Source organism: Oryzias melastigma, unplaced genomic scaffold (genome assembly GCF_002922805.2).
Source record: "Oryzias melastigma strain HK-1 unplaced genomic scaffold, ASM292280v2 sc00296, whole genome shotgun sequence".
Lineage (NCBI taxonomy): Eukaryota > Metazoa > Chordata > Actinopteri > Beloniformes > Adrianichthyidae > Oryzias > Oryzias melastigma.
Window position 1 is genome coordinate 60221 of NW_023416911.1, and position 19340 is coordinate 79560.

The window sequence follows — 19340 nt, forward strand, 5'->3', positions numbered from 1 at the left end:
ACCAAACCATGTATTGAAATGTCGTTTTTAAATATTGAATTGTAAATTGTAAAATGGATTTCAAAATGAAAGACCAAATAGCATATTGAATTGTAAATTGTAAAATGCATAGTCATTTGAATTATGACATCAAAAACCCATGACAATTTACAATGCAATTGATTTTGTTTTTATGCAATATTTTATTTTGTAAAATTGTGATATTGAATTGTAAATTTTCATATTGAATTGTAAATTACAAAATGAATTATCATTTTGCAAGCCTGATTGAATATTGAATTGTCAATTACAAAATGCATAAAACTTTGAATTATGACCTAAAAAAAACTTCCATAGTCTGTACACATTATAGGTACACTTCAACAGCATGTAACATCAAAAAATTAAGCACATCATATTCTATAACTTCTAAAGAATGTATTTGCTTAATGGTTTAGGAAATAAATACTTAGCATCAACAAAATAGGCAAAAATTCTTGTCAATGTGGAAAGGTAGCAAGGCCAGTATGGAGCCAGGGCCATAAACATTGAAACCCGAATAAAACATTTAAAAAAAAATGTTGGTGTTTGACCAAAAACAATGTAAAATATATAAAACTTTTTGTTTTGCTATTCTAAAATAAAATCGTGCTCATCTCTGCTCTTTGCAGATGATGTTGTTCTGTTGGCTCCATCGAACCGGGACCTCCAGCATGTATTGGAGCGTTTTGCAGCCAAGTGTGAAGTGGCTGGGATGAGGGTCAGCACCGCTAAGTCTGAGGCCATGGTTCTCGACCGGAGAAAGGTAGTTTGCCCTCTCTCGGTGGGTGGAGTGCTCCTGCCTCAGGTGGAGGAATTTAAATATCTTGGGGTCTTGTTCACGAGTGAGGGAAGATCGGAGCTTGAGATCGACAGATTTTGCGGTTCCTGTACCAATCTGTTGTGGTGAAAAGAGAGCTGAGCCAGAAAGCAAAGCTCTCGATTTACTGGTCGATCTTCGTTCCAGTAGTCACCTATGGTCATGAGCTCTGGGTCGTGACCGAAAGAACGAGATCCCGACTACAAGCGGCTGAAATGAGTTTTCTCCGGAGGGTGGCTGGACGCTCCCTTAGAGATAGGGTGAGAAGCTCGGTCACCCGGAGAGAGCTTGGAGTAGAGCCGCTTCCCCTCCACATCCAGAGGAGCCAGTTGATCCGGATGCCTCCTGGACGCCTCCCTGGAGAGGTGTTCTGGTCATGTCCCACTGGGAGGAGGCCCCGAGGAAGATCCAGGACACTCTGAAGAGACTAGGTCTCTCAGCTGGCCTGGGAACCCCCTGGGCTCCACCCAGAGGAGCTGGAGGAAGTGGCCGGGGAGAGGGAAGTCTGGGCAACTTTGCTTAGACTGCTGCCCCAGCGACCCGGTCCCAGATGAGCAGAAGATGGATGGATGGAAAATAAAATAATTTATTTTCAGAATCATATGCTCTGTTTTTTAGGTTTCAAAACTTAAAAATTCAATTTCAAAACTTTTTTTTCACTATGAAATCTTTTTTCACTTTCAACTGTTTTTTTTAGTGGTGTTCTGTAGGTTTAAAAAGGGCGACCCACTACGTAGCCATTTTATCCAAGGATTCTGACGTTTTTTATGACACTATAACACAATAACATGGCGCCTTGAACGGAGTAGAACAGAGTTTTGGGCGCGACAAAACTCTGATTTTTACACCCGTCTTGCAACAACTTCAGACTATGAAAGTACAGACTAAACAGTCATTTTCTGATCGTATTTATTACAGTTCTTAGAGTAGGAGAATGCACCGGGATTGAAGTTAACTCCGATTTTGATTGGATCTTCATGTTAGCCCTGCCCCAATGTGCCCCAATGGTGCTAAAAGTTTTGAAAAGGAAGTTTTGAGATTCAAAAAGGAAAAAAAAGAGTTGAAAGTGAAAAAAAGATTTCAAACTGAAAAAAAACCGTTTTGAAATTGAAATTTTGAAACCTGAAAAACAGAACATATGAAGCTATTAGTTTCTTTTAGAATAGCAAAGAGTTTGTTGCATTTTATATTGTTTTGGCCAAACACCAATATTATTTCCCTTTTTATTTATGTGGGTTTCAAATAATATTGGCCCCAAAAATAGCTCCATAGGCCAGAAGTTTAGGAGCAGGGTTCAAGTTTTTCTATCATGGTGAAGATGGGAAGAGAAATGGAGTAGGAGTTATCCTAAAGGAGGAGTTTGTTAGGAGTGTTGTGGAGGTAAATGAGTGTTAGCTAGAGTAATGAGTCTGAAGATAGAAATGGAGGGTGTGCTGTGTGCTGGATGAGAAGGATACATTTTAATTGGAGTTTAATGAAGTGATGATGAGCATCCCTGGAAATGAGAGAGTTGTCATTGGTGCAGATTTCAATGGTCATGTTGGTGCAGGAAACCGAGGTGATGAGGAGGTGATGGGCAGGTTTGGTATCCAGGAGAGGAATGTAGAAGGACAGATGGTGGTTGATTTTGCAAAAAAGATGGAAATGGCGATAGTGAATACATTCTTTGAGAAGAGACAGGAACATAGAGTGACCTATAAGAGCGGAGGTAGAAGCACACAGATAGACTACATCTTGTGTAGACGGTGTAATCTGAAGGAGATCAGTGACTGTAAAGTAGTGGTTGGTGAGAGTGTTTCCAGACAGCACAGGATGGTGGTGTGTAGGATGACTCTGGTGATATACCTGTGGAGGTATGGAAGTGTCTAGGCATGATGGTAGTGGAGATTCTGACTTTGTTGTTCAACAGGATCTTAGGTGGTGAGAAGATGTCTGAGGAATGGAGGAGAAGTGTGATGGTGCCCATTTTTAAGAATAAGGGAGATGTGCAGAGTTGTGGTAACTACAGAGGAATAAAGCTGATGAGCCATACAATGAAGGTGTGGGAAAGAGTAGTGGAAGCTTAAAGGTCCATTCACACCAGACGTGGCCGGCGTGGCAGGGGCGTCATGGTGAGACCAGCCAGCCTAGAGACAGTGGTACTGAGGAATAGAGAGGAAGCAGAACAGTAGGTAGCAGAGATGAAGATGCTGAGGTTCTCTTTGTGAGAGACCAGAATGGATCAGGAATAAATCAATCAGAGGGACAGCACATGTTAGAGGTTTTAGAGATAAAGTCAGAGAGGCCAGCAGACATGTTCAGAGGACATACAGGATACCTAGTCTAGAACTGCCAGACAAGACAGGGCTCTAGAGTGTGACCAATTTGGTCGCATTTGTGACCAAATTTTTTATTGGTGCGCCAAAAAAAACTCTTGGTCACACCAGTGCACCTAGTCTTTCTTCTGTGAGGACAAAAAATAAATAAAAACATAATCTCTGTGACTTCAAAAGTCTCCTTCTATGTGTGTGCAGCTGTAACAACCTCCAGTAAGAGTTATTACTAATTTATTAGAATGTACATCTGAAGGAGCTTCAACACCGTCAGCGTTGGGGCGCAATCAAACGGAAACTTTCAGAGTCGTTAAGTTTGGTTCCGAGTGCACACACCCGTGCACGCGCGCCTGTTGCTGGCAGCAGGTGGAGCGAATGAAAAAAAGCCTGTTGAAATCCTTCAACACCGGAGCTTTAGCTTCAGTGTTTAGGATACATTCTTTCGTCTATCGTTAACAGGATGAGCATAATTCCATCGGATGAACAGTAGAGGATTTATGGTAAGCCAAAAGCCAGTCATTCAAGTGTCACTGCGACACTATTGGTGTTTTAGCATTAACTACAGTGGCTCTGAAGGTTAGATCACATAAACAAATTAATCAATGCAAAACCTTATTAAGATCTCAATGTTAGTTAAAAGAGCAAAATAAATTATAAAAAAAATAAAGTTTTAGAAATCGAAAAACAAAATTCCACAAACCAAAATGACTCCAAAAAAAAGACAAAGGAAATGTTTGAAAAAACAAAAGTAAATTTAAAAAATCAAAATGAATGGCTCTGTACTGATCACAAAACGTTTAAAAGTTTTTCTTTTTTTTAGATGAAGTTTCAGCTCTGTGAAGCATTTTAAAGTCCTACTCTGATCTGTTTTCAAAGCGTTTTAAACTTGTGTTTTAATTATGTTTCTAGTGTTTTTAGGCAAAATCTAAAAACTTGTCGTTTTCCAGGACATATTTCTGCAGAGCCACATGAGTTCATTAGAGTTCTGGGAAGGACTGTTGGTGTGAAGTAACCCCACGCTGACATCTACTGAAACCTTTGCTTACTCGCTCTCCTGCTAGCTTGCAGCCCCTCACAACCCCAAGCTAACATTACAGTGCAACCAAAACAGTGTTCATGGATCTATTTGTCTACAAGTGATTGAATCAGAATGGGGCCGAGCAGGAAGCTTTAGGCTCCACCCATTTCACTTGCCACAAATTTAAGTTTTTTCAAACTGCACATCTGTATTAATTTTTATATACTATAAAACTTTTGTAGTTTGTTAATATTGCAGAACTCTGTTATAAATAAAGGGCTTTATGTTTACCAGTTTGTAAATTAATTATGTTCAAGTCTAAATCCCGATATTGACAGCAAATCAAAAGGAAAAGGACCAGGTAACAGTGCTGAGTTTAATGTAATGAGGTTGAGAAGGTTGGTGCACCAAACATTTGTGCTGGTGCACCTAAGAAAAAAAGTTAGACGAACCAGTACAAAAAGTTAGTCTAGAGCCCTGCAAGAGGTCTAGAGGAAGACCAAAGAGGAGGGTTATGGATGCACAAGACATGAAGGTAACTGGTGCTTGAGAGGAGGATGCTGAAAACAGAGTTAGATGTAGGAAGTTGATTCACTGTGGCGACCCCTGAACGTAAAAAAGGCAAAAGAAAAAAGTAAGAACAGTCAGAGGTAACAACTTACTTTTGGCAACTTCAATGAACTCCACATACGTTGGTCCGTCATACAAAGATGAAAGTAACGTGAAAAAAGGACGACTCCAAAAGAAGTCTTCAAAAGTCAGCTGCAGAACAACAGAAACATCACAGAGATGATTATATTTTTCTAACACTAGCAATAAAGTAACAACTTCCGAGAATACATAGGTTAGAATGAAGAGCTAAAACATACCCTGTACAGGCCTATGATGGATATGACAGTGCCAATGATCCGAGTTGGAAACTTGAAGAAGGGGTCCCACTCATACACCCATCTCTGAAACCAGCCGAGTGGTTTACTGCAACACAAAAAATGGAGTTATGGTGGAGTTATAGTGTGGTGTGAAAACAAGTAAAGTAGTGAAAAAGTCCAGAGCTAATTTGACATACAAAGCTAGATGCTGCAGATCCTCTGGCTGATCTTCACAACTGTGAATCTGTCCTACCCAGCTGTGTTTACAACCTGACATGTAAATGGTGCGTTCATTCACATCATTGACTGTATAATCACTGGACATATCAACCCCTCCCCTCTCATGTTCCAAACAGGAAGTATCTGCTGGTTCCAAGAAGTCAAAATCCCATAGACCTCTATTGAGAAATTGCCATAGACCTCTATTGAGAAATTGTCAGAATCATCATTCTTGCTTTGATGCCTTCTTCTTAGCATCTCCTTTGCAATCTTAATTTTTTTTCATGATATGTTTTCTTTATTGCAAATTATTCAAGTTATAAGCTGACCAATCAGATGCCTCAGTAAAAGTATGTGGTGCCCCACCCCCAACGTTTGATTGACAGATTCTACCGAGCTGTTTTCAGTGGGAAGGGTGTGGACTTCGAACAAGCTTAATCATGATTGGCGACAGAAGTTCAGACCAATCACTGTCAATGGCCTTCAAAATGGTGGAAGCTTCAGAAAGTGAAGGAAAAGGCTCTGGCCTGATTTCGCGAGGACTGGAGGAAAGGCATTTTCTATGGGTGATGTTAACACTTTGATACGTCCGGTAAATTGATATATGTCATTGGCTCATATACAGGATTATCGGATAAGGTCTAACATTTGGGCAGTTATCATTTTGTACCACGGGAAGGGAAATCTCCTGAGGTAGGACAGGTCGTCAGAACACCAACAATTATAAGTCTGTCATTTCATTCTTAAGGGAGACAAAAATGATCAATGATTAATGTAAACCTCCTTTCACACAATTTGTGCGTCAGGGGTGTCGAGTTTCAATGTTAAGTTAAAGTGAGGCCCATGGGGCTTCAGCGATGGTGCTCGCTACACCGTCCCCCGGGAGGCTGACTGACATAGATATATAGAGAGGTGACCAAGCTTTGGTGGAACTTATTAAATAAATAGACTGGATCTCTAAATATCCTCTGTGTCTTCCATACATTGTAAATGAGATACACAAAAACACTGTTCCTGGTTGTGATAAGGCTAAACACATCTGTAAGTAGCTCCTCCCACACACATCTGGGGCATCAAGCTTATGAAGACATTTTTGGACAGGCATCAAACAGCGAATTTGGCGTGCAAATCGCGGTGGTGCTATCAACACCGATCAGATTTTGGGGACTTTGGAGATCCTCCTATCAATCAATTACCCTCACTAAAGCTCCAAGTTTAACTCTCCCCATCGATTCTTCCCTGGTTTCTCCATCCCCTCAAGTAAAGAGTCTGGGTGTCGTCCTTGACAGTACATTATCTTTCCAGTCCCACGTCAATAGCATTACTCGGTCTGCCTATTTCCATCTTCGTACAATTAACCGTCTGCGCCCCTCTCTCACTGTTCACTCCGCCTCAATCCTAGGTCACAGTCTGGTCACTTCACGTCTAGATTATTGCAATTCACTTCTTTCCGGTCTACCAAACAAAACCCTCAACAAACTTCAACTGGTCCAAAACTCAGCTGCCCGCATTGTTTCCAGAACTCTGTCATTTCACCATATCACTCCCGTCCTCCAGCAACTACACTGGCTACCCATTAAATTCAGAATCCAGTTCAAACTCCTCCTTCTCACTTTTAAATCCCTTCACAACCTGGCTCCTCCCTACCTTGCTGATCTTCTCCATATCCACACTCCCTCCCGTTCTCTCCGGTCTTCTGCTTCTCTTCAGCTCACCGTACCTCCGGCCCGTCTAGCTACCATGGGGAGTCGAGCCTTCAGCCGCTCGGCTCCCAAACTTTGGAACTCTCTCCCTCCTGACCTCCGTGATATCAACTCTTTTCCTCTATTCAAATCCAGACTCAAAACTCACCTGTTTAAATCCGCCTTTTCACTTTGACCTAGTACCCAATCTTCAGTCAGTTATTATTGTGTCTCGCTTTTATGTGTATTATTTTACTATTTTATTGCTATTTTACTGTCAAGTGTCCTTGGGTGTTTTGAAAGGCGCTATAAATAAAATTTATTATTATTATTATTATAATTATCATTCCGCTGCGGTTTATCACTGGAATGCCTCCAAATGTGCCCAGGCAGTTACTGACCAATGTCAAAAAATGATCCAGTCACCGTTTGATTTGAACTTTTTCTTAAAACCTCTATACTCGCTGTGTGGCATGTAAAAATATGGCTGTAACCCCTCTCGACTATAAATGCTGCCACGCAGCCACCTGGCAAATTTGCTGAAAAATGCAGTGATATTTTGGCATGTGACATACAAAAGTGCTTATTAGGTCAGTGCTTTGTTTTGCCTTACCTTTGCTCACCTCTTCTGCTCAGCAACCTCTTAACATGCTGCACCTGGTGTGTGACAACCAGGGTCTCTGAATCCTGCCAAAACATTTGACAAACTGTGGATCAGCCATTTAAGGTCACCTGTGTTTGGTAAGCTATCTCTTTGTAGGAACAACTCTCCATAGCAGTTAATCTTCAACTGTTTCCTGACTGCTGCACCAACAGAGAAACATTTTGTGATGTGTCGTTAAAATAAGCTTTTGTCAAAGAAGATTTGGAAAATTTTGCATGAACAAACCCAGATTCTCATCTGCTCATGCTATGAATGCATGTTTGTAACAAATGCGAATTCATTTAAAACATATGTAAACACATTATCCAGTTCTTAACCATTTATTACTATAAAGCATTCAAACAAAAAATAAGTATTCTACCAAAAATAAAAGCTGCATACCATGTTTACATACGTGTAAAAGTGATGGTCAATGTGTCAGAATCCACATGCCAGAGAGAAACTGAGACTGAGTTCAAACCAAGGAACCAAGCAGTTTTAGTTAAACTGACCTTTTCTGCCAGGTGTAAACGAATGCGGATGTCTTTGAGCAACATGTGAAGAAATCGTCCCAGCAGGAAGACAAGGGACAGGATGGTGGGCCACTGGAAAATGATCCTCTCTCTTTTTACAAAACCCTAAAAAATAATTTTAGAAAAGTTTTATAGCAATTGCCTTCCTAACTAAAGACAAATACATTGCAGAGCATTTGGATAAAGCTAATGTCAACTTATTTTGTTCATCTAAAACCTTATTACTTTATGATCTTATTATTTTATTTCCTTAACTTCTTTTTTTTATCTTACAACTTCAAAGATTTTCTCCAGAGAAAAACCTCCAAACTTCTGAACCAAAGTCATTTGGAGTGATGAGACCAAGATTGAGCTTTTTGACTACAGCCACTATTTGAACAGGAGTAAACAGGACATAATTAGTTTGGCAGCTTAAATTTAAGTTTGATTAAGTTTGAATAATGGAAGAAACACAACACACTCCTATTTAGTCAGATTTTTCATTCTTCTTGTCCTCTCTCTTTTTTCATTTCTAAATCCTGTCTTTAACTTTAGGTTCTTCGAATTACCAGAGGCATTAAAAAAACAAACAAACGTAAAGCACCGTTCCTATTTGCTAAACAATTGAAAACTATTGAAAGTGACATCATACAGAGCAAATGTGACAGTCAGGGACATTATGTATTTATGATGATGTCCATTCATAATAAGATCTTTATTACTTTTAACAAACACAGTTACTACTCCAAACCTGGAAACATCCAGCTCATTTCTTTGACTGAAAATTATATAATTTGTGGCCTTAACAAATGTCCTGATGTTTTTATGGGAGGGGTTTTAATATGGTTGTAAATAATCAACTGGACAGATGGCCACCACAAGCAATAACTTCAAACAGTCCCTTACATTTATTCATGCAGAGATATGACCTAAAAGATGTGTGGAGTGGAACATTCTCGTCAGATTCTGTTTATACCTGGTGCAATAGTGATGGATCCAAATATTCTCCCATCGATTACTGGCTGGTGTCTGATTGTCTAAGTGCAGATTATATTGAAGTTAACATTTTTCGGTAACACTTTATAATAAGATTCCTTAACAACACATTAATAAGCATTATTAATGTTCTTATAAGGTGTTAGTAAGACATTTATTGGTGTAATAAGCCTAATAAGGTTTATTAAATTCCTAAGTTAACACATTTACAAGCATTATTAATGTGTTAATATGATGCTTATTGTTACATTTATTACCATCGTATACGTGGAACAAATAAGTGTTAACAAGCTTAATAAGAATCATTAACAAAACTTGTTAACAGATTAGTAAGCCTTATTAATGTGTACGGTTCTTGTAAGACATTTAATATCATTATAGATGTCTCACACTGACTTATGTGTTAATAAGCTTAATAAGAATCCTTAATAAACTTAAGGATTAATTTACTGCATTAATAATGTGTTAAATGCTAGTAAAATATTTACCTGATAGTGTTAATGAGAATATTGACTACTCAGTCAGACCATTGTCTACAAAGATCATATTAGTAAACTGGTAGTAAGCTTTACAAATGTATTAATAAACCTTGTTAACCATTTATTAAATGTTTTGCAGCACCTTATCTAAAGTGTGATCAAAACCATATTAGTAAGTACCATATTAATAAACTTTGTTAGCCAGATAGTTTTTTTTTTTTGAAGCAGCCTTCCAAGGACACCATGAGGGTGTTTAATCCACCCGATTGTTTTGTGTGTCTGTGCTCGCTCGCCCGGGTGTGTGTGTGGGTGTTGATTATTTTCGTCTCTACAGTCTGTTTAGATACGAAAAAATGATCGCAATTGTCATCGCGGCGTTTTATTGTGAAAAATTGGTTATATTTTGAAAATAAACCGGATTTTCTCATCTCATGATGTAACTTCCTGCCAAAAATTCACCCGGATCACTCGCGGCTCGCGCACAAAATAGACCAGACGTCAAAACGATCCGCTGCACGGCGTGGGCCCTCCACGGAGGACCGGCCCGCTCCACGCCTGGAGTGGACCACGCCAGGTCAACATGGGCGCCGAATGAAAGCTTCCTCCGCTCCGTGTCCAGTGTGAACTCGCCGTCAGAATAGCTGTGTTTGAAATCATGCAGGCGGACGCGGCGCTGCGCAGAAGATCGCCTGGATTGCGGTGCATGTTGGGTATTTTGGACTCTTACGTTACTTGTCAATCATCATGAAAATATCGCGGGAAAGCGCCCACCCAGGCGGTGCTGCTGCAAATCTGGCGCCGCACTGACTTCAAGCCGTCTATATGACTACAATGGTTAATAAAGTTTATTAACACATTTATTAAGCTTACTACCAGTTTACTAATGTGGATTTGATTACACTTTAGATAAGGTGCTGCAAAACAGTCAATAAATGGTTAACAAAGTTTATTAATACGTTTGTAAAGCTTACTACCAGTTTACTAATATGGTCTTTGTAGACAATGGTCTGACTGAGTAATCAATATTCTCATTAACACTATCAGGTATTTACCAGACACCTATAATGCTAATAAATATTTTACTTGCATTTAACACATTATTAATGCAGTAAATTAATCCTTTAGTTTATTAAAGGTTCTTATTAAGCTTATTAACACATAAGTCAGTGTGAGACATCTATAATGATATTAAATGTCTTACCAGAACTGCACACATTAATAAGGCTTATTAATCTGTTAACAAGTTTTGTTAATGATTCTTATTAAGCTTGTTAACACTTATTTGTTCCATGTATACGATGGTAATAAATGTAACAATAAGCATCATATGAACACATTAATAATGCTTGTAAATGTGTTAACTTAGGAATTTAATAAGCCTCATTAGGCTTATTACACCAATAAATGTCTTACTAACACCTTATAAGAATGTTAATAATGCTTATTAATGTGTTGTTAAGGAATCTTATTATAAAGTGTTACCCATTTTTCCTTCTTAACTAAGATCTTAAAACAATTTATATTTCTATTAAATTACCTGAAACTAGGTCCCAAAACAGGAAATCTTATTGGATTCTAAATAACTCACTGCTTAAACTGGACATAGTACAAGAAAAGGTTTCTGAATTAGTCTCTTATTTCTATAATCAAGCTAAAGAAGAAATCTGTTGCGGTAAGAACTGGGAACTTCTCATTCATTCTTCTTCTTAACCGCTTTGTCCCTTTCAGGGTCACGGAGCCTATCCCGGCTACTGATGGGCGAAGGCGGGGTTCACCCTGGACAGGTCACCAGTCTGTCACAGGGCCACAATCACACACACATTCACTCTCACATTCACACCTAGGGGCAATTTAGAGTCACCAATGAACCTATGAAGCATGTTTTTGGACGGTGGGAGGAAGCCGGAGTCCCCGGTGAAAACCCACGCATGCACGGGGAGAACATGCAAACTCCACACAGAAAGGTCCCAGCCGGGAGTCGAACCGGAGCCTTCTCGCTGTGAGGCGAGAGCGCTAACCACATCTTTTTTAGAAAGCTTAGTTCAGATTTAAATAAATCCAGAAAAGCTGAAGAAAATAAAGTTATCTGACATGGCAAACTAAAAAAAAAATTCAGCAGATTTATCAGATGATGATAAAATAAATTTAGCAATCTTGCAAAAAAAAAAAATAGGCAGCATTTATAAGAACAGAGCTGAAGGCGCCTTTGTCAGATCAAGGCTGAAATGGTTAGAGGAAGGTGAGAGTAGTTCTGACTTTTTTCAGTTGGAGAAACATCGCGCCAAAAAAACACTCTATAACAATTAAAAATAGAAGGCCAGGTAACATCGGATCCCAAAGGTATTGCAAATTATGTTAGCCTTTTCTACGTTAAACTTTATGCCTATGAACCCCGTGAAGACTTTGATTCTTTTTTTGAACTATAATAAACAACAAATACAGGCATCTGAACATGATATATGTGACTCTACTCTCTCAGAAAATGAAATACTTTCCTCTATTAACCATCTTAAAAATAACAAGTCTCCTGGGTCAGAAGGGTTAAGTGGGGGGTTTTATAAACAATCTAGTAATGAAATTGCCCCTTGTCTAACCCAGGTATTTTTAGAGAGCATATGAAGGCATCCTCCCTCCAATGTTAAATCAAGGTGTACTCACCTTTATAACCCAAAAAACATATACTTTCATTGACAGTTGGTGCCCAATATGTCCATTAAATAATGAATACACAATTCTTGCACCTGTCTTTGTCAAAAGACCAAAATCAGTTCTAAATTCAGTTATTGCAGAGACACAATCAGGATTCATACAAAACAGACACATTTCTAACAATATTTGTCTTGTTCTTGACATTCTAGATTACTCACATCTGGTTTCTGATGACAGTTTTATACTCTTTTTAGACTTTTACAAAGAGTTCGCCTCTGTTAATCACAACTTTATCTTCAGCTGTCTTCATAAATTTGGTTTTGGCTCCTTCTTCTAAAATACAGTTAAAACGCTAAAATAATTCAAACTACTCTATAAAGCTGAAAGATGGAACCTCCCCTATACTCAATCTTAACAGAGGAATCAGACAGGGATGTCTCACCTTATCTTTTCCTGCTAGTTACTCAAACCTTGGCTGATAACATCACTTTACGCCAGTTAAAGGCATCTCAGTTTTTGATAGAGAAATTCTAATTAGTCAGCTAGCTGACGATATTACTCTTTTCCTAAGAGACAGCAGTCACATTTCCTACACTCTAAACCTTATCCAGTCTTTCTTTTGTGTCTTAAGTCTTCACCTTAATCTCAACAAATATGAACTTCTTTCAGTCAAAGATTGTGCTTTATAGTCAATCTGTAACATTCCAATAAAAGAAAATGTAACATACTTAGGTATTATTATCTCCAAAAATAATTTAGAAAGATGATCTCTAAACTCCCCTAATCTATAAAACCAAAAAACGTTTTAACCAGTGGCCTCAAAAGAATTTACATTTAAGAGGGAGATGAACTCCTATGAAATTGGAGGCCTAAATTTTCTTGATTTTACTCCTTTAAATAACACTTTTAAATGAAAATGGATCAAGTCATATTTAAAGAATCCACTCTCCATCTGGAATATTTTCCCTCATCACATTTTCACAAACGTATGTGGTGTCAGGTCTAATCACAGGACCAATTAAGGATGTGGCCTTTTCAACAAAATGCCTTTTCTGTCCCTCTGCTTTCTTCTATTGGAGAAAATGTATCCCTGACTTACCATGGAATAATGTTTGGACACTGCATCAGAATTAGTGCATCTATCCCACTAATCAGTAAATGTTAAGATCTAATAAAAGAATTAATCCCACCCACACTTTTTAAAGCACACCCAGAAACAATTAGTCGTCTATTTTGGAACTGTAAAATCACAAAAAGATTTTGGAAAGTTTTATAAAAATTGCCATTTTTAATCTAATCTTTCAGATGAAACATTATATTTGGCCTACATGACAAGAACACACTGTTCAACATACAATTTACAATAAATTAAATGAATTATGTTTGATAAGTTTCATATTCACAAATCCAAATTTTCTTTATCACAACTTCTTTTCCTGTGCTACTTAAAGAATTAGAATTTTATTTACTTACCATTTCTAAAAGTGTAAACAGAAAAGCCATTCATATTTATGAAAGTTGTCTGTCTTTAAATTTATTGGTAACACTTTATAATAAGATTCCTTAACAAGCTTTGTTAACACATTAATAAGCATTATTAACATTCTTATAAGGTGTTAGTAAGACATTTATTGGTGTAATAAGCCTAATAAGGCTTATTAAATTCCTAAGTTAACACATTTACAAGCATTATTAATGTGTTAATATGATGCTTATTGTTACATTTATTACCATCGTATACATGGAACAAATAAGTGTTAACAAGCTTAATAAGAATCATTAACAAAACTTGTTAACAGATTAGTTAACAAGTTTATTTGCAGAATATTCTACAAAAATGCAATGTTAGGCTTTTATCTTCTTGTTTTTTCAGTTGTTTTTTTTACTCTATACTGATCAGAAAAATGATCCGAACCGTGATGCTTAAACTGTGACACAATCTGAACTGTGAGTTTTGTGATCTGTTACAACAATATAGGATATACAGTATTGTTCATCTAAAATGAAAGCTTTTGCTGATCACATCTAGCTCCATGGGGAAACTGGGTGTTTGTGGGGGCAGTGCTGTCAGAGCAGACTCTTCCTGAAAGGGGCCGTCTCGGTCTGTGACATCATCACATCAGGAAGCCAATTTAAGCAGCACAAGAAGCGGTTTCAAAGATTTAACATCAACCCCACCCACAGAAAATAGGTGGGTGTAACCAGTAAATACACAACCATGAGTTAATGCAGGAAACAGTTCTAATGTGCAGTTTGCTGAAGCACTCAGGGTAAGTGGCAGCAAAGAACTGTTGGATGAGGGCCTCTGAAATAAAGACCAGGTGGTGCTTTGGCCACTAAACATTATTGGAGAAACATTAGACTGCATTTCCTTTACTATATGATTTATTTAGGTAGTGCGTATTCTGAGGTTCTGTTTGTGAGTGACCAGGATGCACAGGATCAGGAACCAGTCCATCAGAGGAACAGATCATGGTAGGTATCTTGAAAATGGAAGCGGTTTGGGCACACTGAGAGGAAGAACATTGATGATGTTGGCAAAAAAGATGGCGTTGGAGCCGTCAGGAGAGAGGTCTAGAGAAAGACCAAAGAAGAGGTTCATGAGAGGAAGGAGGACATGAGAGTGGAAGATGTGAGAGTGGAAGATGGTGGTTAGGGGTTGCAACCTTCAGAATCATGTCTGCGACAGTAGCTACGTTTACATGGCCTCATGTAATTGGAATAAACACCTGATCAGAACAGAAATGTGTCATGTAAACACACCGTTCAGAATACTCTGGCCCGATCAGACTCTCTCTGATCCAAATGTCTTTCTGATCAAGACAGGTGGGTTATACCAATGGTTGATCCAATCGTGGTTCATGTAAACAGACATTCTGATCGTGTGTCATTACTGCGCTGGATTTTACCTCATGCATAGAGGGTCTGGCAGTGTTTGGAGCACCAACAGAACCGATCAGCTGCTCTCAGAGAGCGAACTCTTTTCTTTGAGTAGAAAAGCTGATTCACAGCTTTCATGTGTGAGCGCACTGTTGAGTTTTACTTTTGTGTTCTTTAAACTGACATCACTTCCTGTTTGGGAGGAGCAACATTTGTGCAGGTGTTCTCTATCACAAATAAATTGCCCTCACATGCTCCTGCATGCTTGATGCTGGCCAAATGACAAGTGAGACTGTCTGCTCATTCTTCCTCCGTTATGCATTTTCATTGGTGATTTCCAGCCTTTGAACAATGGCAGAGCCAACAGGTTATGGGCCCAGAAAAGAGTTTGGAAGCCGATGGAACCGTTTGTGCTTCGACGGAGATGAAAAGAATTATGAGCTACGAGAAACAAAGTTCCTGGCGCACCTGCCACTGCTTGACCTGAAGAGTGTCATAGTTGGTGACCCACCTGATGAGGACGATGACGGAGCAGAAGAGGATGCCAAGAAAAATGAAGAAGCTTATGCAGAACTGATTCAGCTATTGGATGACAAGAGTCTGTCTCTGGTGATGAAAGATGCTGCGGATGATGGCAGGAAAAGTATGGTCATACGCAATAGATGTTACAACAGGCATACAGGGCAAACTCCATATTACATGTTAACTGGAAAGAAACCTGATCTTTCAAGAATGCAGATATTTGGATCAGACTGTTACACATACAAGTATGACAAGAAGAAGTTGGATTCACGCTGTGAAAAAGGAATTTTTGTTGGATATGACAAAAAACAGATTGGTCAAATTTGTCACAAAAGAAGTAAATGAAAGTTGTACTCAGACAGAAGATGAGATGTTTGAGCACATTCAGAACAGAAAAACGGCAACAAAGCAAAACCCTGAAGTTGTGACAAAAACAGTTACACTGGAAATAAAAACAGAACCATCTGACACTGAAACTAATGTTGATGAAAATGAGAGCGGTTCGAGTTTACGATATCCTAAAAGAGAAAGAAGAGCACCTCAGTATTATGGATATGAAGCTAAATGTAAAGAGAATGATCAAACTCTAACCAGTATTGACTATTGTTACAGAGCCTCATGCGATGTACCACAGACACTGAAGGAGGCCATGAGCTCATCAAACTCAGAGTTGTGGGAAAAGGCTATGAAAGAGGAGATGGATTCTCTAAAAGAGAACAAAACCTTTACGCTAACAACTTTACCTAAAGGTAAACATGCAGTGGGGGGTAGATGGGTATACACAATTAAAGAAAATCCTTCTGAAACCATATATAAAGCCAGAGTAAAGCCAAGTAAAATCAGAAACTGGTCAAAAGTTAGTTTGCAAGCTCAATAAATCTTTGTACGGTCTGAAACAATCGGGACGAAACTGGAATAAAATGCTTCATGATTTTCTCATTGAAAACAATTTTGTTCAAAATCCGGCAGATTACTGTGTTTATAGCAAACAAACAGAAAATGACAAAGTGATACTGATAATCTGGGTTGACAATCTTCTTATCGGCGCAAGTCAAAGTCAGACACTAAAAACTGAAAGACATGTTGGGAAAGAAATTTAAAATTAAAGATCTTGGAAAGCTTTCAACTTTTCTTGGGATTGACTTTTCACAGAAAGATGGTAAAATTCGAATGAGCCAGAAAAGGTATATATTAAAGATTCTGGAAAGTTTGGCATGACATTTTGTAAGCCAAGAGCAACTCCATGTGAAAATAAAATCAAGTTTGACAATCAAGGTGAATCTGTTGACCCAAAGAAGTACAGAGTATTAATTGGGAGTTTAATCTATTTGATGTCTTGTACCAGACCAGATCTTAGCTTCATTGTCAGTAAACTGTCTCAGTACTTGAATGATCCAAAGCAGCAACACTGGGTAGCTGCAAAGCATGTGTTGAGATATTTAAACGGCACTGTAAACCAGGAAATGTGTTTCAAGAAAAAAAAATGTTGTACTTAAGCTTGTTGCATACAGCGATGCAGATTGGGCAGAAGATCCGAATGACAGGCGAAGTATGACTGGTTATTGTTTTAGTTTGTCTGAAACTGGACCTCTTATTTCCTGGAAGTCAAAGAAACAACCAACAGTTGCTTTATCAACTTGTGAGGCGAATACATGGCTTTGACAGCCACTACACAGGAAAGCATGTATCTGAAGAACTTACCGACAGGAATGGACACTGGATCAAACTATTTGCCAGTAACTATTTTTGAGGACAATCAAGGTGCAATTGCTCTTGCTAAAAATCCAATTTCACAGCAAAGATGGAAACACATTGACATTAGATACCACTTTGTAAGATCTACATTGTGTGATGGAAAAATAACTATATGTTATTGTCCGACAGTTGACATGGTGGCAGATATTTTCACCAAGCCGGAAACTAAAGTCAAAATAAATAGATTTCTGCATTATATTTGTGGAGTGTAAGTGATCATGGACACATTGTGCTGAATGAACGTTTGTCATTATTTGTATTGGCAGTGCAAGAACAAGTGGGGGTGTTGAGTTTTACTTTTGTGTTCTTTAAACTGACATCACTTCCTGTTTGGGAGGAGCAACATTTGTGCAGGTGTTCTCTATCTCAAATAAATTGCCCTCACATGCTCCTGCATGCTTGATGTTGGCCAAATGACAAGTGAGACTGTCTGCTCATTCTTCCTCTGTTATGCATTTTCATTGATGATTTCCAGCCTTTGAACAATGGCAGCGCCAACACGCACGCACGCATGCGCGGGGGTGCTTTGTTACGTTGTGAGCTTCAGACCGCAGTCCGTCTGGCTGATCTATGTGAGAGACCCGTTGGATTCTGGAGAACCATGTCTCCCGGGAGAACCGTCTCTCCGAGGGGCTTCAGGATGGTACGAGCCGATGGAGGCGGCTTTTGAATGTGGAAATGCCACTCCACGCACCTAACAGTCCTGAGAAACTATGTAAAAATCACATAAATTCATATTTCTAATCACAGCCAGACAAAGGCTGATGTTATTCCCGCATATTTACGGGCAGGCAAGATGCATGTTACTGCACGAATAAAATCAATAATAATGAAACCACACTCAGTGGATCATCTCGCTCTATACATGATCTTTGTTTGTTTACAACAGAAGTCATTATTTCTTCTTCTATGAATATTTCTGGTATTTGAGACAGTTCTGCGCATGTCAACATGATTTATTCTGATCAACCGTGTGGCGCATGGAAACGTTTGTTACAATCGGATGATGTTTTTCAGGACCATATGGACAGTTCTATTCTAATCTGATCTTTGTCATTTTGCACATGGAAACACAGATACAGACAATCTGGGGTCACTCTATGCAGTAAAGATAAAAAAACAACATTCTTTGTGTAAGTTTAGCCACCCCTTTGAAAAATGTTGGTTTTCATGTGTCGAGATGTTAACTTCCATGGGCTGCCGGGACGTCTCTGTAAGATGGTTGCAATTCCAGCTTTCTTAGACTTCAAGATCCCTTTTGCTACAGTATTTTGACTGATATATTATATTGTGTGAAGAAAAGACTTCCTTTCTCAGATTTTGTAACATGCAGTGTAGCGCGTGGGAGGCCACGCAAATTTGTTGCACGAATTGCCTTTGGTGTAAATGTAGCATTAGACAGTGGAAGCAGAGCCCCTTGGTCAACATCATTTTTGTTTTCCTTAACGGGGGTATATCATGGAAATTCTACTTTTTTAAGTGAATTCTACTGTTCATTCCTCTCTACAAAAAAACTCAAAGCGGTATTTTGATCTATTCATGCATTTAAGAGTAATCCTCTAAAAACCTGCACCTGCAAACCCTCCCATACCCATGAAAACGAGCGGGTGAAAACATGCTGATGTAAGATCGATGCCAACAGCTCCCTCCAGGACGAGTCTGCTCTGACAGCTCCGAATCCCAGACTAACACCAACAGTCAATTTCTCCATGGAGCTAATGGTGATCAGCAAAAAAAAAAAACTTTCATTTTAGATGCAGAATATCGTATACCTTCAGGTGTCTGTATTGCAGTGCGCTGCGGGGGGTGGACTATATGCCAGTGGCCCTCCTCCTGTGGCCGCTGCATGGATTTGCCCCTCCCCTCGATTTTATTTGCACCTTGGTGGGGGGGTGCTTGGACATCACTGCCAGCAAACAGTCGATGTCCTTTCAGTGCCCCTTCCGCCAATTTTAACCGCACCATA

The 19340-nt window shown here is 38.9% G+C and overlaps 1 protein-coding gene across 2 annotated transcripts in view; it reads right to left on the minus strand.

The window, feature by feature from the left end:
- Window positions 1-19340, minus strand: part of LOC112141525 (stimulated by retinoic acid gene 6 protein-like) — an 84154-nt gene that overhangs the window by 38182 nt on the left and 26632 nt on the right. Inside the window, exons 7-10 of one of the 2 annotated variants that reach the window (XM_024264687.2) lie at window positions 8094-8219; window positions 7552-7625; window positions 5038-5143; window positions 4831-4930 (exon numbers count right to left, since the gene is read on the minus strand). In XM_024264687.2, coding sequence (XP_024120455.1) covers window positions 4831-4930; window positions 5038-5143; window positions 7552-7625; window positions 8094-8219 — 406 coding nt within the window. The remainder of the gene's footprint in view (window positions 1-4830; window positions 4931-5037; window positions 5144-7551; window positions 7626-8093; window positions 8220-19340) is intronic. The other variant, XM_024264688.2, reaches the window with a different exon arrangement.